Source organism: Neopsephotus bourkii, unplaced genomic scaffold, assembly GCF_033783945.1.
Source record: "Neopsephotus bourkii isolate Nb327-2 ecotype Australia unplaced genomic scaffold, CSIRO-AGI_Nbou_v1 NB_549, whole genome shotgun sequence".
NCBI lineage: Eukaryota > Metazoa > Chordata > Aves > Psittaciformes > Psittacidae > Neopsephotus > Neopsephotus bourkii.
This window is the reverse complement of record NW_026901050.1, coordinates 752348-773577: the sequence shown is the minus strand read 5'-3', so window position 1 is coordinate 773577 and position 21230 is coordinate 752348. Positions and strand designations below refer to the sequence as shown.

General features: G+C 42.6%; 1 protein-coding gene across 1 annotated transcript in view; it reads right to left on the bottom strand.

Moving 5' to 3' along the window:
- CHN2 (chimerin 2) overlaps nucleotides 1-20686 on the bottom strand; it is a 166462-nt gene extending 145776 nt beyond the window's left edge. The window contains exon 1 of the mRNA XM_061351016.1: nucleotides 19945-20686. Coding sequence (XP_061207000.1) covers nucleotides 19945-19993 — 49 coding nt within the window. The 5' untranslated portion in view covers nucleotides 19994-20686. The remainder of the gene's footprint in view (nucleotides 1-19944) is intronic.
- Nucleotides 20687-21230: the final 544 nt, after the last annotated feature.

The window sequence follows — 21230 nt, the reverse complement described above, 5'->3', positions numbered from 1 at the left end:
CTCTCCAGCAGCAGCAAGCCATTCAGTCTGTTCAAGCTGCCGCCTGGTTCTTCGCCCTTTACTCTAAATCAGGCTTATTAAACCCTCTCTCTGTTTTCCTACACATCTTCTCTAGCACTGGGGATTACCGTGAGCACAATGGAAATGGTGGGCGAGGGTGCTGGGCTTGCTAAAGCAGAGGAAAGCCACACAAAGAGGGGCAGGTGCACTCAGGAGGAACATACTCCCCAGGGATATGCCGCAGGAAAGGGAGAGGTGAGAACACATAATCCCAGTCAGACTAAAGCCTCTGGGGTGGCGCCTCTGCTGCTTCTGGGAACCCTAGCTCCCTAGCCATTAACAGGAACAGATTTCAGTGCAAGCTTTTCCTTACCCAATTAACATAGAGCCACTCACCTTAAAACTCATATTACAAATATTAATAAACTCTAAACAACCTGAAACCAAGCCAGGACTTTGGCACACACCCTGTACCTGTTCATGTCATGGGCAAACTGAAATCAAGCGTGACCAGCCAAGAAGAGGTGCTCCTCAAAGAGCAGTATTTCCAGGCCATTCAGTCTTTGCATCTTACTGATGCAGCTGAACTGTTCCTTTGCAAGGTCTAAAAATAAATTCACTTTCAGATAAAGCTCAATGGTGTAAATTTCAAACACATAGAAGAAGGTTCAGAAAGACAGCACAGAAAAATATTGTATTATCATAAAAAGAGCTGACGTTTGAAGTTTAAATAAAAAAGTTCTCGGAGCACAATTCTTCTTGCCTGGAACAGGTCAGATCAAGATTAATGGCTGGGTAATATGACAGCTTTTGTGTACATATATATGTATACTGACTCTAATAAATTCAAACAAACGGCATCATTTTGGTCTAAAGCTAGAATGTCTTTTCGTTGTTTCATCTTCTCTAAAATTCTTTTACCTTCTTTTATTACAATATTTAAAAACCACCAATCCCGCTCAGTTTTAATTCCCTTTAAGCAGCAGTGTCAGTGATGCCCTATGATGCAATCCAATTACCCTTACATTTTCTGACTAAAAAGCTTTTTCATTAAAAACAATACCACAGCTGAGTGACAGGACTTTACTAAGCTTGTTTAGACCACATCAGTCCACACTTATTAAGGCCCTTCATTAACACTTACTGACTCCTCAGCTGGATCTATCACAGTCGGCTGTGACACAGACAATTTTAGGGGAGTGCTCCAGCTTCTTCCAGGAATAAAGTTTGCCTACTTTGGCTCTTAAAAAAAAAAAGTGTCTAACTGTGTAAGTTATCTTTCTAAAACATCTAGATCCAAACTCTAAACCACAATAGCTCAAACCCTTGAGACCTCACTTTCCAGATTCCTTGGGTGCAAAGGCAGCTTGGCTGGCTCCCAGGCAGTTACAGGGTCTGGAGATGGTGTCATTGCAGCTGAAGGGACAGTTTCTGCTAGCTTAGAGCCTGATAAAAACAAACAAAAAACAGCTTTGACTGCCTAGGTTCTACATTTAGAATTATTCTTCCTGTCAAGAATGATTATCTACTCCCTATCTGTGATGAACAGACACACGTGCTTACACATTCACACATAGTTTTTACAGTTTGGACATTTTTAATGGGTTTGTAACTGTAGGTAGTGTTGATACACATACTACGAAATTTTGACAGGACTGATAAAACCTTCAAAATCTGATTTTTAAGTCACCCTGGAGGATACATTAAATCTTGCTAAAAGGAAGCTATCTAAATGGGGAAGCTAAGAGAGTTAAACCTTCCCAGGCAGTATGGTAAATAGAGATACCACACTGGGGGCTGAGAGCAAATACATGCCACACAGCAAAAAAGGATTTAAGAAAGTGGAAGAGGAAGCATAGCTGAACAGCAGGGTGCAAGAGGTTATCAGAAGCAAGGCAACATCCTTCTGAAAGCTGGAGTCATGTCTAAATGAAGGAAGTAGAAAGACTCATGACCTACTGCAGGTTAAGTAAATAAATAACTAAAACCAAAACTAAAGCAAACTCAAACCACAACGAGGCAAGCCAAAAGACAGCCTGAGAAATGACTAGCAGAAGACATAAGAATTAACAACCCCTTTTCCATGTACAGATGCAAAGCCTGCCAATCTGGCTTATAAATGATCAAGGGATAAAAGCAGCACTTACAGCAGAAAATAATCCAGTATTTTGAGCTCTGCATACAAAGAACTTAAAGGCTGGAGAAGCTGCCACATCAGTACATTTCTTTACGAGGGACTGCTTGGATCATCCATTTCAAACAGAGGTTTCAGTGGACAAAGCTGCAGAATGAACATCTGAATGACGACAATTTGTACAGATCAGATGATACTTATAAAAGTGTTCTTAAGGAGCTCATAGATGAAAAAGCAGCATGACTGACTCTTTTAAAGCTACCTCAGTATCAGAGGACTGCAAAATAGCTGACATCATGCCAGCTTTATAAACGGCCCCAAGGGAAAGCCAAGAAATTTCAGATAGCCTGACATCTGCACTGGGCAAATTGGTAGAAACTATTAAAAAGAACAATATCAGCAGACACCTGATAATGTTGTATTAGGCAAGTGAACACAGCTTTCATAAAAGCTTGAAAATACCATGAAAAAAAGCAGAATTAAGGAACAGAGAACAAAACAAAAACACCCAAATTCCAGTGCAATAAAGTACAAGATGCATAGATTCCTTGATGACTGCTTTCATTTCTGATCTGTTTTTATAGGAGTACATGAGGACTGGAAAAGACTAATAGAAGATAATGTGGATGACCAAAGATATGTTGGCTAGCCCATACAAACATCGGTCAAGCAACTGCCTCTTGGCAAATCTTCAGGTTGGAAAAGAGTTGACTGACACTGTGATGGAGGGCTCTATGCCACTTAAGATTTCACACACGTATAAAAAATTAATATTCTCTATTTCTTCCAATAATAGAGGTAGGGCGTATGAAATTAATCTAAAAAGCAAGTGAAAAAGGTACTTTTTTTCCATAACACATTCAAACTCTGGAGCTCTTTGAAACAGGATGTTCGAGTTTACACAGGAACCACAGAACAACTAACCAAATTAATGAAATTAAATAGAAGAATCTGTTAAACTCAAGAGTCCAGCTCTTCATGTCAGGAAGCTCCCAAGCCACAGATTTCTGGATGCCAACAGAATATTCTGCATTTGTCCACACATTTGTCCTATTCTTACACTCTCTTCTCATCAGGAGACCTGATGTTGGTTGCAGGTGAGAGGAAGACAGGGGGCTATAGCTAAGCTTATGACCAGTTCTGTACAGCTCTTCCTATACAAACATGCTCAGGCCACTGTTCTGGGAGCATGCTTTAGCCAGCTGCCCAGCACATGCAAGTATCTTGCAAAGTGACCAAGAAAAGGGAAAATGTAATGGCCACAGTCACCTTAAAGGAATACTGTTTGTTCCCCTGCATACTTTTTCAGCTCACCTACCTTCTGCTACATTTATTCTACTGTTTCCAAAGGCAGGGGAAAACAAGGACCAGAACCAGCACGATGTTACAAGAAAGTGGTGCTAAGGGTAAGATGTAGCCTCCTCCTACTTGTACCATTGTAAGGCTGATTTCTATTTTCCTCTTACTAGGCCTGTCCAAAGAAAAATTATCCCTGACAATATAAGCACAACAGTAAATACTATAGATTTGGACATTTAGTAGCACATTTGTTTTGATTCCTATTTGCACTAATGGGAACTTTACACTGCTCTGATAGGTCAACTAGCTCTAGAATTTAAGTTCTCACAGAAAACTTAAAGCAAGATCCTCTGATGGTGGGACCCAGCTAAATTTCCCCAAAGTTTGGTTCCTTAGGGTTACAAAGACCGATGTGTTTACTAGACAGAAGGGTGGAGTTTTGGCTGTCTTGGAGGAGCAGTGAGAGCGAGATGAAGACAGACTAGCCTAAAATCTGGTTTGGCTTCAAGTTAATAGCCTCACTATACAACTCTCTCAGTATTTCAGATAGCTGGTCCAGGCCTGAAGGCGAGTTTCTCATTCTTTTGTAAAGCTCCCTCAAATGAGAGCTGGCATCTCCCATTACATGGGCTGCAGGCTCCGATAAATCACAGGCTACAGTAAACCAAGCTGACGACCGAGTCTAACCCATAAGATCATATTTCTTTAAGTTTGTCACAACCTGGCAGGTAATCAGAAAGAAAATGCCCTTGCTCATGCACTTACAGGAGGCTTAGATAGACAAAAAATCCCCCAGTCATTCCTGCTTGACATCACACAGTCAGACTCAGTATCTGCAAGCGACAAAAACATTCATGGTGGGAAAAAATCTGTTAAAATAAAATATGCAAATGCTTTCAGGCTTTCATGTCGCTGATATTTTGGAAAGGTTTTGTGCGCCCACGATGCTTCTCCTTTCAAGGGTGGCAGGGGACACGTCCAAATTGTTACCTCAGCAGCTGCTATTCCAAATGGTGCTCGTTTGAAATCCCAGAAATGAACAGCACCAACTTCTTCAAGTACATAGCAGTGAATAAATCTGTTCTGAAATGTTTACTAGGGAACAGTCTGATCATCAAGGATGAGGAAAGTCTGTGTAAGACTAAGAAACTGTCAGAACACAAATCCAGGATAAGACTGTTCATATCATTGACATTACTTGTCGTTACTTAAGTGGTTTAATTGTAAGTCTACCTAATCACAAGCCTAAGCGTAGCAAAGCTTTACATTTGGAGGAAGAGAGTGTATATATATGAGAAAGGAAAAAACCAAAAAGAAACCTAAATTTTACTGAGACAAAGCATGTCCTAAACTAATTTTACAAAAATAACCAAAAACGTCCAAGACAACTTCGTGACACAGTATTATATAAAACAAAAATAAGGTAAACAATACTAAGGGGAAAAAAAATAATCCTAAGTATGTCTCTTACATGGGGCAAAGTTCCCAATGAGGTCCAGGGGGCACCTCAATTCATTCCCCAGCTGAGAATGCTTCCGGAAAAATCTTTTCCTTTTACTCCATGTCGATTTTAATTTTAGTCCCTGGTAGAAGCTGAGTTGTTCCATTTTTCTGCCTAATTTCTTCCCATTTATTAAACAGATGCTGTGAAGATTAGTTAAGTATGTAGAGAATTATTTTTTTTAATCATGCTATTATTAAGCTCTTTATTATATAGTATATCCCGTACTTTTGAAGTTAACATACTTCTTTCAAACCCTAGAGAGTGATGGAGTTTCTTTCTATAAAACACATGCCTTTCAGATGAAATTGTGTACACTTATGTTTTCTAGGCACTTTGGATGCTTTCGATCAATACACTACTGCCAGGAGTCAATGTGTAGTTTTCTAAAGCTGCTTAAGGGGTGAAGCTGAAAGCCTTTTCCTGTAAAGTGAAAGTAAATTACACTCCTCAATTACACTCACAATCATTCTATATTGAGTTTTTTCTTCCTTAATTTTTGAAAAGTCTGTTTTGATAAGCTTATTATGCATATTGATAAGACAGATCAATTAGTTTAAAAAAAAATCCACCTGAACCAGCCTCCCCCTCATTTGCACCATTTAGGCTGCTGTACTTGCCAGTAACTGTGAATAATATACATTTTAAATTGCACTTTTCAGTGAATATATTTATTACTGTCATATCTGAGCAAGAGGAAGCGACTGTAATACCAAGTGATGACACATACTCATCAAACCAAAAGAGATCAAAAGGTCTGAAACAAATACAAGACAGAAAAGGCTTTCATGAGCCAAAGCCCTCTGCAGCAATTCTTTGAAGACAATGTGTCTCTTCTCTCTAAGTTAACAGAATTAAAGGAGAAACAGTTCTTAGGGGGTGGGGGGCAAATTCCTGCTATTTTCCTAAACATTCTTGTTCCTGTTATTTTCTTTAAAATATACGTTTTGATACATGTAATTAATAGCAGTGTGCCAATTTTTCACCGTCTTGACTGTATTTTACACTCACTCATGCTCTAGCATTCTTCAAGTTATGAGATTTTTGGGGCCCAAGCTGCCTATTATTCTGTATTAATATAGTTACCAACCTCCCTGTGGCCTTTCCATGCAATCTCTCTATAAATGTGTGTCAGCAGAAATGAACAACAGTAATTATAATATCCTGTTCAACAACATTCAGCAAAGTAGACCTCCAGACCTGACTGCACCTCTTACATGTGTGAGATGAATGCTTCTAACTAATAACAACCTGTTCTGTTTAGCAAAGTTTAGAAATGAATCATGTTTGTCTTCATGTTGGTTTACCCTTTTACAGTTTAACCATCCTAGGATCAGCTCCACCTGAACAACACAAAACTAAATACAAGAAGGAAAAAACCTTGAAAATGGTGGGTTCAGGTTTAAGTTCCTGTTCTGGTTTTAGCTGGGATACAGTTAATTTTCTTCCTAGTCGCTGGCACAGTGCCATGTTCTGGATTTAGCGTGAGAATAATGTTGATAACACACCAGTTGTGAAGTAGTTGTGAAGCAGTTGTTGTGAAGTAGTTGTTGTGCAGTAGTTGTTGTGCAGTAGTTGTTGTGCAGTAGTGCTTACTCTAAATCAAGGACTTTTTCCTGCCAGTGAGGAGGGGCACAAGAAGCTGGGAGGAAGCAGAGACAGAGCACCTGATCTGGACTAGCCAAAGGGGTATTCCATACCACAGCACATCATGATTAGTATACAAACTGCAAGGAGTCACCCAGAAGGGACCAGTCGCTGCTTGGGTCAGGCTGGGTATCAGTCAGTGCTCAGTGAGCAATTGTGCCTCACTTGTGTTTCCTGAATTTTATTCCTCCTTCTCTCTTCTTTCCTATTATTATTATTATTGCTGTTGTTATTACTTCTATTATTATTATATTTTACTTCATTTGAATTATGAAACTGTTCTTATCTCAACCCTTGGCTTTTACCTTCTTCCTATCCTCTCCTCATCCCACCTGGGGAGGGGACACAAAGTGAGTGAGAGACTGCATGGTACTTAGCTACTGACTGGGGTTAAACCATGACAGTCCTTTCTGGCACCCAATATGGGGTATGAAGGGTTGAGACACAACAGTTTCTGATGTCAAGAATGCATTATGTCTCTGAGAAAAAGGGAGAAATGAGCTTTCAAGAATACATCAAGCAGAAAGGAAAAAAAAGAAAGAGAGGAGCTTAGCATCACTTGACAAATGAGGGCAATTAATGCTATATTTCTACATCTTTCGAGTCAGTGATATATATTACTATAACTTAACTGAATAGTGTTCAGGAATAGCTGTTCCAGAATAACTATTCCACAATGTTTCCATGTCTGAACATTTTTTTTCTCCATTATAGCTCCTTAGACTTTTGTTGGCTTTTTTTTTATTTTTATGAGCAAAAAAGCCAACATATAACCTGAGGACATCTGCCAAATTTTGTATTTCAAGATTAAACCACAAAGTATATGCTGATTTCTTAAGTTGTCAATGCTTAAAGATTTACTGTTACATTAATCATTAAAAATAATACACTTAACTCTTTGGTTTTGCACTTAAACTTAACTTTTCCAGGTTTATTTTTAAAATCAATGGTATAAGGCAATTTAATGGATTTCAGAGGAAATTTCTTGGGTTTTCTTTCTTGAAGCTTATTGAATGAACTAATCCATCACTTCTGAAAGGAAATAAAACACCTGTTTACCAATGCACAATAGCACACTACCAAGCAATGCTACCCAACAGCATGCCCAGAGAACCTCTTTGTGTTACATTCATGATATTTGTTCAAATTGCAGGAGAAATCACTCAGGCAGGAGTTGAGTAATATGGAAAGGCACCATACTGGTCACTCCAGGCACTGTGTCGATGGAAACACAGCTCTCAGAGTTCCATAAACCCCTGAAACCTCCTATCCTAGAAATCATACTGTATCATGTGTGTCCCTAAAATGCTACTGCAGCATAAGGATACTTCTTCACTTTGACAGCCAACTGTTGGTTCAATAGGAGCAAATACAGTTATTACCTAATTTTTCATGGACAGTGACTGATGCTTTCAGGTATGCCTTAGAGCTCCCCTGCTTGTGCACTCACTCAGAAACACCAGATGAGCCCAACATTCAACATTTTGTATCAGACCTTAAGCTTTTCTCTTGCACATGCTTAGACATGTTCATCTACTACCAAAATGACCAGAGGTTCAGCATTAAAAACCCTATCAAATTCTCCCTCTATTAAATAACAGTCTGATACTGCAACATACTTTGGAAATAGAGTTCAGGATCCTGTATTCTTCCCATTATATAACCTGAATAAAAACATCTCTTTTTCTTGTCTACATAATTTTGTAAATTCTTACCAATCTGACATCTACTTACCTCCATCCTCCAGTTCATCTGTTTTATTTCTTGATGATTTACCTATTTAATGCTGTTTTTAGTGTCATAATGGAAGGGGAGAAAAAGCACGTCTGTCAATCACTATTTCCATAGCTTACATTGTCTCCCAGCCTCAAGCATTCACTCAGGAGCACTTAAGTTTCATCCATGACAGCCAGTTCTATTTAAGCCATTATTTACCATTATTCTCTAAACTTCAGCAAAATTTCCAACATACACCAATATGTTAGACACAAATGAGCACGAGGAAGCTTAGAACCAAAATTTGTCTTTCCGTTTTTGTTAAGATGTCAAAGGGTTTAATATTCTTTCAGTAAATAAGTTCATCAACATAAAGCCATCTAACTACATGATTCAGATTGCAAAATAAAACAAATACAGAGCTATCACAGCATGATGCTAAAAGCTGTCCATCATCATGCTTTGCCTGGCAGGAGATCAGGAGTTATGAAAAGTATGCTGTCTCCAGAAGCAGGCATTTATACAAATTAGGTATAATTTAAGACTTGTACATAATCCTTGGAAATTTAACACCAATGATTTGAAATTTTTATATATATATATATTCTCATGTGTGTATATATATTCTCATATGTATATATATGAATGATGTAAATACACTGAATATTAAATACTTTATATATCAGTACTTGGAGGAGGAGAGGTTTACTATGTAGCCTATCAGAATTTGCCCCATCCTAACAGCAGATGTTGCTTTAATGGAAACTGCATAAAAACATTCAGACAAGCAACTGCTCAGTCCTGCAAGTGGCTGATTTACTACCTCAATGCAGTGGGAACAGAAGGTACCAAGCAGCTCGAAGGGTCAGGCCTTAATACCTTGCACTGATAAAGGGTGCTGCACTTAAAAAAAAAACAAAATCTTTTGCAAATAATTAAATCAGGTTTATGACACTTCTGTGCATTACACAAGTTTGATGGCAACATTCAGCTTTTTGTAAAGGCCTAAGTCTTGGAACTTTGAGGAACCTCATAAGAAAAACTGTGGCCCAGCTCTTGAAAGTTCATTAATGGCTAGCCTTAATATTGGAATAAAAAAAATGAAATGTGATCCAGCTGTAGCCAGATAATAAATCAAGCTGGGTCAGATGTCCATAAAGCAAAAGAGAAGGAGCTTTTCAATCAAAGGAATAATGAGAATTTGAGACAAATCTATACACTGATCTATACAGCATGCTATTAGAAAAATCTTCCTATCAGGTCTCCTTGTGACACAGGTGTGGGTTTTTTGTTTTTAACCTGCAACACACAATGTCAACATCCCATATTTCAAACCAACCCCAATTTTTTGCTCTCTTTTAGGAGCTCTTGGCTATAGAAAGCAGGACCTGTAAGTCACAGTGTGCTGCCCCAGCAGTAACTCTGCCAGCTCTACCAGTAAGTACAGCAAAGACATATCAAGTCGGTAGATTATCTCACACAGTGACTATCAGTGGATACCTAAAGTGCAAAAGGACACAACAAGCATATAGCATATATATTTCACCAGCTTCCCAGCCTACATATGGCTCAGGGATTTCAGACAGAGGTGATATGACTGTGTGTTAACAGCAGGGATGGATCTTCCTCCTGTAAAATTATCTAAACATACTAATAGCTTGCATCAGCCACTAGCATCCCTTATTTTCCATGCCAGCAAGATCCACAGTTTCTGTATGTCTATGTTCTAGGAAGTAACTAACCCTAAACTCCTGGCCAGGATAGGGTATGGGTCACTATTAAGTTACACATGCTCATTACACAGTAGAAGCGCTTTGAAATGGGAGATATAAGGGCTGCCACCATCTGTGGGACCACAGCACTGTGTAATATGCAGAAATAGTATAGTGCTACCTGCACACAAAGGTAGGTAGGGCTCAGCCACACACACAAAAAAATGCTAATGCCTTTAACAGAAACCATACAGATGCCCTGGAAAAGATTGAAATGAAGGATCTGTCTGGGTCTGTCATGATACACTCATCCTCTCTTTCATTTAGGCACTTTGATGTAATTTATTGGGGAATTAAGGCATAATCAGTGCAGCTTCATGCAGTACAAAAATACTACAACAGATACTCCATGTCATGGAAAACTTAATGCTGAAAAAGCTGTTGGACTTTTTCTGCTTATGAACACACAGCAGGCCCTCTGGCACACTACATGTTGCTGGAGCAGAAGAACCATCTTCAACCAGGAACTTCTGCCTACCCTGCTTTTGCAGTGGTTATGCCCAGTATGCCCGTACATGATGTGTACTTGCCATTTTTTCCTTGCCATAACATGAAGCCAAACATTTAACCAACTGATCTGTCAAGATAAGAAAATTTTTTAGCAATTAAACATCTGCTCAACAACTGAACCTCATTTACAAATCGAGGTCCCCATCTCTTCTAACATTCAGTTTTCTTCTTTGATGAAATCAAAAGCTAACACCACAAATTCACTTCATAACATGCTGGGTTTTCTAAAAGCTACAAGCAATGTTTGAAACAGAAGCCATGGTTTAAGCCCAGCTGGTAACTCAGAACCACGAGGCTGTTCGCTCACACCCACCTCTCCTTTCCCTCTGCTCCGAACAGGATGTGGAGAAGAACTGGAAGAATGTAATCCCCATGGGTTGAGATAAGAACAATCCAACAACTCAAGAATAATATAAAACTACTACTACTACTAATAATAATAATGATAAGGGAAATAACAAGGGGAGATAATAAAAAACTGAAAGGGGAAAGAAAAAAACCTCAGTAAACACAAGTGATGCACAATGCAATTGCTCACCACCTGTCGACTGATACCCAGCCCAACCCAAGCAGCCATCCATCCCTTCTGGGTAACTCCCCACAGTTTATATACTGGGCATGACGTGCTGTGGCATGGAATACCCCTTTGGCTAGTTTGGGTTAGGTGTCCTGTCTCTGCTTCCTCCCAGCTTCTTGTGCCCCTCCTCACTGACAGAGCATGAGAGACTGAAAAGTCCTTGATCAGGGTAAGCACTACTGAGCAACAACTAAAACATTGGTGTGTTACCAGCATTGTTCTCAGACTAAAGCCAAACACAGCAATGCTGCAGCTACTAGGAAGGAGGAAAAAAATAACTGTTAGAGCTGAAACCAGGGCAACTACCAACACAAAGGTGAGGAGAAAGGGGAAGAACAGCTACATGATAAGCCTGTGAGAGGAAGCTGAGAAATGTGACATGACACACAGGTTGCAGCGGGTGACACATGATTTACTGATGATAAGTAAGGGCCCACCTAATACTTTCTACTCTGTCAGTAATAATACCATACTGGAGACACCTTGTCTTGGGGGAATCGGACTGCCTGATGAAGATATTCTCAGAACAGATGTCTTATTTACGGAACTAATTCTTTTGTGATGACCTTGGTCGATATTATTGATCAATAACACCAGAAGCAAGGCGTGCGACACTTGCACATTCTTCTGAATTTAAAAAACCCTTTAATCTCTCCTTACCTTACCAAACACATCAGCCTGTGGTGTCAAGTTCCAACCTATTCCTCAGCAAACTTTAAAGCACGTTTATGTTACAAGGACACTATTGCAACATCAGTTTCCTTCTACCAGGATACACTCACCCTCCAGCCCTGGGATTTGGATTATTGCTGAGTAAAACAGGGTGGTGAAACTATTATTGCTGAATTGCTCATGATTCATAGTTGGTAATAACCACCTCCAAATATAAAATTCAAATTTACATTCTCATAATCAAAGGTCAGAAAGAGACAGCAAGAATGGGTCATTATTCATCGCAGTTAAAACTACACATTTACACTAGCTACTTTATATAATTCTTAGACAAACTGTGACTACACCTGTAAAGAATGTGATATATACAGAACTAAGGATTTATAGCTTCTGGTATAAATCCTGCTGCATTTCCCTATAACAAAAGCTTTTTCATGCAATATTAATGTGCCATTCCTTAACACACAGTTCTCCAAATATTTAATCTCCTAAGTGTCTCTTCTTTTGGTAGAAAAGAAGAGCAAGTGACAACAGACTGGCTCCCCAGCATGGGAACACCTTCTGCCAGCACTCAATGTTGCAAGTGAGGCGAATCCACTCACTGTTGCTCTTTAGCCAAAGGTATGCACATAAACAAAGCAACTTAAAAAAAACCAAAGCAACATTCTTTGCCTAAAACACCAGGTTTAAAACTTATCTATGTACCACAATAGCCAAATTATTATCATGTAAAAGATGTAAAACGCCACGAGCATAGGCATACAAGAGGACTTTGCACAATACTCAATTATTTTTGCCTACAGATGCCCAGCATTTGGCATATCTAAGCCTCCTTAGAACCATCAGACAGAAGGCAAGAACTTGTCAGTTGAACTGGTATCCAGAAAGGTCATCATCCTGACAGCATGAAAGACTGCCTGATCCTCCACATATGTCTTTGAGACAAGCTGATCTGCAAGAATAATAAGACACGTGCTTTACAGAGTACCAATATAAGCTAAATAGTGATGCAGACTTGCATTGTACCTGTTTCCAGGCTGTTTTATTCTCAGTAATCACAGCCTACACATTTAGTAACTAACTGTTGAACCAATCACTACATCCAAATGGGGTACTTTGGCCTTTTTCCCTTTTTGAATTTTTATTATTTTTAATAAGAATGGCGAGTCTTTTATAATCACTAAGTACAAAAGACTTCAGCTTTAATTTAGACCAAGAACAGAAGCTTGGCATGAGGAACAGAAATATAAAGAACTCTTATTGCTCTTTGAAAAAAATCAAAAGTAGCACCTTATCAGCATAATGGCAGCATTATATAAAGAGCTTTCATGTGCCATTTTCATACCACTATTTCTATTAAATCATTGAGAATAAACATCTATTTTCATTTACTAATCTTTTTCCCCAATTAGAATCTCTCTGAATCTGTGTACAATAGTAATTTCATTTCTTTTCACTTCCTTGCATCTTAATTAAAATCAGCCTATGTTGACTTTCATTTTTACAATACATCTGTCTATTTCACATCATAGCACCTTCATGACCCCTAGACAGTCATGAGCCTTTAATATTTTATTTTGACCTTGTTAAGTTACTGGAACCATCAAAGATTTTTCTTCTTCCCTCAGTAAGCATTTTTTCACCCTTCGTGAAATACAGAGTGTGTGTGAAAACATGCAGATGAGAATTATGCTGCCTTTAAACAACATAAACAAGATGTCTTTGTTCGTTTAATTAAAAAAAACCCAACACTTTGTTGCCTTTCAATTTATTACAGGAATTAGTTTTTTAGCTATAAAATTCATTCTTATTTAAACGAGGATCACTGCTTCAATGATACTTAAAGGCCTTTTCCCCTGAGCTTTAGGACAGAAAACCAGGGTTTGATTTTCAATTAAAAAGAAATAATCATCAATAACTGGTGATTTATTTAAATGAATTTACAGCAGTCTTCTACACTGCTATGGAATACCACTACTCAGGTATCTGAGTTTACAAAAGGAGGAGAATGTGGGGAGAAGTGGTATCTTTTATTAGAGCAGCAGACACAGCTGAAAAGTAAAAAAACCTTGACAAGACACACAAATCCTCCTCCAGGCCTGTAGCAGCAATTGCCTATGCATTTCAAATCTATCATCTGGTCTAATAACAGGTATTACTTGAAATGCACACAGCACATGCAGAACCACCAGTTCAGGCAGGAAGCAGAAAAGTGCAGAGCTATCCTTTCAGCCTAAAACCTGCAAATTTATCTCTGGAGCTTACAGAGCACACAAGATAATAGAGTACTGGCACATACATTTACACACTTTTGCCTTGGGTCTTAGGGACATCCAAACTGTCCTAGTGTTATCAATCTCACAGCACAGAAGTTTTGGCCACTTCATACTGGCTTTAGATGGCACAACTGCACAGAGGCAGAGATGTTCGATGCCTAGGAATACTGCTGTGTGGAGCCCAGCTGAGAAGCATGCTGATTTTTTTTCACAGAATCATAGAATAAACTAGGTTGGAAAAGATGTTTAAGATCATCAAGTCCAATCATTAACCCAGGACTAGCCTAACCCTACCCCTAACCCTAAACCAAGTCACTGAGGGCTGCATCTACACAGTTTTTGAAGACTTCCAGGGATGGTGATTCCACCACTTCCCTGGGCAGCCTGTTCCAATGCCTTATCACCCTCTCCATGAATAAGTTTTTCCTAATATCCAGTCTAAACCTTCCCTGGTGCAGCTTGAAGCCATCACCTCTTGTCTCATCACTTGTTCCTTAGGAGAAGAGACTAACCCACATCTCAGTACAACCTCTTTTTAGGTAGTTATAGCATATAATGAGCCTTCTCTTCTCCAGCTTAAACAATCCCAGTTCCCTCAGCTCTTCCTCATCACACTTGTTCTCCAGACCCTTCAGCAGATCCATTGCCCTTCTCTGGACCTGCTCCAGCACCTCAATGTCTTTCTTGTAGCGAGGGGCCCAGAACTGAAAGCAGGATTTGAGGTGCGACCTCACCAATGCTGAATACAGGGGGATGATCACTGGCCTGGCCCTGGTGGCCACACTGTTGCTGATACAGGCCAGCATGCTCTTAGCCTTCCCAGCTGTCTGGGCACAAGCTGGTTTGTATTCAGCAGCCATCAGTCAGCACCACCAGAGCCTTTTCCACCAAGCACCTTTTCACCCACTCTTCCCTAAGCCTGGAGCATTGCATGGGGTTATTGCGGTCCAAATGCAGGACCCAGCACTTTGCCTTGTTAAACCTTATACCACTGGCCACATCCCATCTATCCAGCCTGTCCAGATCCCCCTGCAGAGACTCCCCATCCTTCAGCAGATCAACACTCCCAGCCAACTTGGCATCATCCACAAATTTACCAGGGGTGCACTCAATCCTCTCATCCAGATCATCAATGAAGATATTAAACAACACTGGCCCAAACACCAAGCCCTGAGGGACACCAGTAGTGACCTGTTGCCAACTGGATGTGATACCATTTACCACCACTCTTTGGGTTCAGCCATCCAGCCAGTTTCCAATTCAGCAAGGAATCCACCTTTCCAGGCCATGAACAGCCAGTTTCTTCAGGAGAAAACTGTGGGAGACTGTCAAATGCTTTACTTAAACCCAAATAGACAACGTCCACAGCCCTTCCTTCATCAACCAGGCAGGTCACCTTATGGTAGAAGGAGATCAGGTTGGTCAAGTAGGACCTGCCCTTCATGAATCCATGCTGACTGGGCCTGATCCCTCCATTTTCCCATGGAAAATGTGCTTTATGACCTTACTTAGGATCATTTGCTCCATAAAAATCTCCTTAGAGAAGTAGAGCAGGGACATCCACAAAGGTCTTTCCGCTCAAGCCTGTATTTACATTCCAGAAAGCAGAGCCTCAAGTTCATCAGTCATGTACAATCAGTATTTGGCTACTGGGTGGAGGAAACTGGAGGCAGCTAGTGACGAATCAGGGGAGGTGAATTGTTTGCCAGGAAAAAACTGAAAAGTTTCAACAACAACAGCAAAAAGTTTAAAAAAAGAAAGATCAGAATGAGGGAGAATAAGGGTCAATATTAAGATGGGGAGCATCGAGGTAATATGTCTATGATAAAGAGAAAGCAGCATGAAGAAAAACTTAGAAACATGTACAGCCCTCTTCAGAGGATAGGAGAGAAATAAAAAATGCTGCTTATGGCTTAATCGCCTAGGGAGAAGAACAAAATTTAGGTGCTTGCAAGAAATACAACTAATAGATCACCTGGGCATGTGCTATAGAAGAGATTACAGGAAAGTAAAGTGGAATTCCCAATGGAAGTAATTATAATTTCAGCACTTCGTATGCTGTGCAGATTTACCCAAGGTCCAAAGAAACATACTTAATTTAACTGCTTATCGTGACCACTTTCTTCCCTCAGCGCAGTATACCTTTCTCCCCCAGCCACCTTCAAACACGACCGTTGGTAGTCAGAGCAGCTTAAGTTTTATCACCAAAAGCAGAGAGCTATATATGAAGTAATACAGTACAAATACCCATGCCTCTCCTGTAGATTTTGTTACCAGTGAATGCTAGCTTACTGAAAAACATCCTTCATAGGCTCCTGTTAGATGGAGCCCTTCACAAACACCCAATATTATTGAACCTATAATTAGGAGCCTCCCAATGGCTGTTGAAATGAGTATACAGACCACAGACACAAGCTCTGAAGGACAGACGGGTAAAGGAGCAACAAATGCCTAAGTACGAACACTTGCTTTACCATTACCTGATAGCTGAAGTCATAGCTTTCCATGCACATTAGCTGTGCGACAGCTACAGCTAACCACAGTGCCTTGTCACTGTGCAGGCAGTGCTTATAAATGACTGCTCCAGAACAGAACCAAATTCTGGTACAGACAAAAGATCAAGCAAAGACTATAAATCCCACTTGCACATTTATGGAAACGTAAGTGGGCAAGCAGAACATCTACACCAAAAAAGTTCCTGCGCAGCTTCCTCACATTAAATATATTTGAACCGTTTATCTTTTTTTCCTCATTGACATGAGTTGGCAAGAATTGAAACAGAAACACTACACTGCAAACGGTTGTCTGCAGTAACACACTCTCAGGCTTCAGCAGTCAGCATTCATGAGCTGACTTACCCCCCTCCTGCGTCTAATGTGACTACATTGTTCCTACAACACATCTGTACTCAGCTGTAAAGAAGAGTAGAGATGGACACTGTCTAAGGCAGGAGAACTATCAGTATTTTAAGAAAGGTGGGTAAGAGATAGAGAAGTCATCCCTTTAAAAAAGTGAATAAAAATTCCCATCTGCCACTCAAACTCTAATTTTCACTACAACAACAAACCTTACTCCTTGTAAGACAGATTCTAGTTAACCCTTGCCTTTCTATACAGGCAATAGAGGCTAATCAAGCACTTGATGTGAACAGAAGGAACCTAGAGATGCTCTGCATTACATTGTGTTCAGATGGGCCAGAATGTACCCATCAGTCCAACTTGTGGTCACACACAGGAAGTGAACCCAAATTTGTTCTGTGCACGGACAAATGCTAAACTGCTCTTAAAGATGGGAAAAAGATCTGGCAATACATTACACAGCTTGATCAAGGCCAAGCATCAGTCAATGATAGATCTGAGTTCTACAGCGTGGTAGTTTGCTATCAACCACAAACTTCACTTCCTTTTCCATATTGTGGTATTTCCGTAAAATGTATTGTGGTACTACAACATTCCCTATTCTGTGGAATAGAAATACTTAGACTATTTAGAAGTCATCATACTGGTAAGTTAAACATACATATAAATTCTACCAAATTAAATCTAACAGCAAGACTGTTTGGTTAGATTATGTAAACAATATGCTGCAAGACTTGCCAAGTTCTGAGAACTGAAACCACAGACAGACAAAATACATCTGGACACAGTCAGATATGGTGTGTCTGCTAACACTGGAAACTTCATCATGCTGCAGCAAATTTAACTTTTGATTAGGATGTGCATAGAAGAAATACAGACTGAATGCACTGGAACCAAAACAAAACCCACTCCAAGGTTGTAAGTGCCAAGGGCACTCAGTTATTTTATGAAGCACTTGACAATATTTATTAGTTGTATTACTGTGGCATCAAAGAGCCCCAAGCATGGGCCAAGGCTCAGCTGTGCTCATCCTTGCAAAAATACAAAACAAAAGATAAACCATGAAGTGCTTCTGCCTGTAGCTAAGGGCTTCACACAACACAGGGTACTGTCAAGTGTCCAAACCCCTGACTTTTAAGTATCTACATCTAAAACCCAGAGCTCAGTTCCTTGGCTAGATGTTAAGTTTGGTGCTAAATTTACCTGCTGAGCAGGAGGCCATCTGGAGTTAGCCAATATCCACTGCTCATACCAAGGATGTGCCTCAGCTCCCACCCTTCACTGCAGTTCAGGCATTTGAACCAAGACTGCAAAGGAGACACATCTGTCAGTTCTGGAGGCAGATCTTGGAACCTAGATTAAGTAGAGCCAGAGGGAATTCAATGGTGTGCACTCAGCATCCCTTCTCCAGACGCTGCAACAGTATGCAAGAAAGATCTTGAGATCCATGGAGCAAGGGAGTTATGCATGGAGCAACGTGCTTCTGCAGCTTAATAGGTAGAGCACCAAGGAAGAGAGACTCAGGATCCTGTCTAGGCTTTTAGGGTTGTTTCTGGTTTCATCACCTAACTTAGATGTAAAAATATACAAATGATCCATAAAATGAAAATCCCATTGCCTTAATGAGTATCTTAACTAGCAAAGTATTGAGCTGGGTTGTCTCTTCCTTGTTTTCATTCTGGTCTTGCAACTCTTGCATTGTGAACGTGAACACAGGGCAGAATTTCTCATGCCTACTTCTTTCAAGTGCTTTCTAGTTAAAGCAATCAGGGCTTACAATGTTTGTATTTTTTTAAAAGAATTGGAATAAATATTTACTTTTAGGACCCAGTTATTTGTTTGGATCTGGCTGCAAGTGCTGCACGCTGGAACAGTGACATAGAATAGAGTAAGTTATGTAAGTCACATACACCATCTTTAAATAAAACCCAAAACAACATAGTTGCTCATTGCCTTTTAAATGTATTTCTATTTTCCTACAGTTGTATTGATAGTCAAAGGAGCTTGCCTACTTTTCACAGCACATATTGCTGTGTTTTAGAAGCACTCTTACAAATTCTCAATCTGGCACCTCAAATAAAACACTGAGTCACAAATCCCTTGAACCCCAAAGTTGTTCATCCTTCTATTTACTCCGTCAGCCCACTAAAATGCCAGGATAGTATTCCTCTCTGCCAATTTCTCCTAATTTAAATATCAAAATAACTGCTCGTGAGCTAAGCAGCAGCCGGTGGTACCGTTCTATCACTGCTTTCAATTTCAGGCTGCCTTGCCTAGAAATGCACCGTAACTTTTCTGTCTTCCTGCAGGTCCGCAGCAGAGCCGGAGGGGCAGGAAGACGCCGCACGCTACCTCCCATCACAGCACCCCAAAACCCAGAGGTGGCACAACCCGCGCACGGCCCCCGTGGCAGAAACCATGGGGTAGTTTTTCACCTGGAGCATTTATGTACCCGGACAGGGAATTTCATCGTTCCCAGTACTGCAGTAAGATGGCATTCCAGTACCAGAATCCCCCCGTGTGCCACGATGCTCCCCAAGGGGCACGTCGGGTAGCCCCTGACCGGCGGGGCAACCGAGTGGCCCGCGCAAGAACCCTCGCCGAGGAGCGATGCGGAGCCGTTTCTGTTCCTTGGGGACCGCGGCAGAGGACACCCGTCAGCAGGGCGAGGTGGTCTCTTAACACCCTCTGCCACCCAACCCTCGAGGCGGGCGCTCCCAGTAACGTGCCGGCCGCGGAGCCGCGGGCGCGCCCCTTCCCGAGCCGGGAGGGATGCTGCTTTCCCGGCGAGGGGGTCCCTTAGCTCCCTCCCCACACAAAGGCACAGCGGGGAGGGGAGCCGGGCCCCACGTCGCCTCTCCCTTCCCGGCTGTCCTGGCTCCTGGCAGGGGCAGGCGGGACAGCGAGCAGCTCTGCAGACAGGTAGCTCCCTGCTAAAATGGAGGGAGGGGGGGAAATGCGGCGCCCTCCGGAGAAACTTACCGGAGGAAACCGACGAGCCGGACAGACTGGAGTTACTGGATGCTGCCATGGTCCCTCCTCCTTGCCTCTTAGCTGCGAGCACCGCGTCGGCCGCCGCTGCTGTCCGGCCGCCGCTGCCGCCAGCCCATCGCAAAGTGCCGGAGCTGCGCCGCGCCGCGCCGAGCCGCCGCTGCAGCCCGCGCTGGGCTCCCCGCGCCACCGGGGAGCGGGTGGCGGCGGCGCCCCGCCGAGGCGCTACCGGCTGCTCTCCGGGGCTGGGCGAAGCCGCTCGGCAGGTCAGGGAAAGGGCCCCGCGGCGCTCCCGCTGCCTCTGTGCGCCTGGCGAGCGGGGCTCACCTTGTGACGGGGCAGGGAGAGCCGCCCTGCCAGCGCCTTCCCTCGCCTCCTCCCTTCCCTTCCGTCCCTTCCCCGCCTCCTCGCGGGCAGCGCTGACAGCCCGCCGGGGAGACCCGCTGCCGCCGCCCGCCGCAGCTCCCCTCACGCACACAAAGGAAGCGGCGGCGCTGCCGGCCGGGCTGCCGGCCCTGGCTCAGCGGGCAGGGTGGGTCCCGCGCGGGCGAGCCCTGCCAAGCCGCTGCCAAGCCCCTTTCCGGCCGCCGCCGCCTGGCACGGGGCTGCCGGCGAGCGCGGCTCCTGCCATGTACCGGCGCCCGTCCCGGCGGGGTGGCAGCGCCTGTTGAGCGCCTCGTCCCGGCGCCCCCCTCGGCGGTGCCGCAGTGTGGGCTCCGCGCTCGGCTCCGCTCCCACTCCCTGGCCCCTAAGGCAATACCCCCGGAGACTCCCGGTACCGCTCAGCTACGGCTGGACCGCGGCCTCACACCTGGGGCAGGGCTTTGCCCCTCGCCGCCCTTTGTCCACCGCCTTCCCCTAGCGGGTTGCCCTCCTTTCTCGCGGGTCTCCTCTTCCACCTAACACGTTCCCACCTCCACTTTTCTGTCCTTTATTTTTTCACCTCCCTCCTTCCTGTTTTCTTAAATAAACAGGCCAACACCAACCCCCCGCCAGGTGCGCTGCGGGGCCCCGGTCCGGCCACAGGTAGGTTCAACCCCGCTATCCCCTTCTGCAGTGTTCCGGGGCCTGGCGGCTCTGGGGGAATTGGGAGGGAACCCTCCGGGCAGGCTGCCAGCGTGCAGAGGGGATTTGTGACAGCCTGGGCCACTGCCCCGCGTCGTAATGGGCAAGTGGGAAAAGAGAAAGAGCGGAGAAAGCATCACTTGGAGGCTTCCTCCTGTTGACTGTCCTTCGTGCTCCTTTCACAGTGCTTTATCACCAGCCAAAGCCTCCGT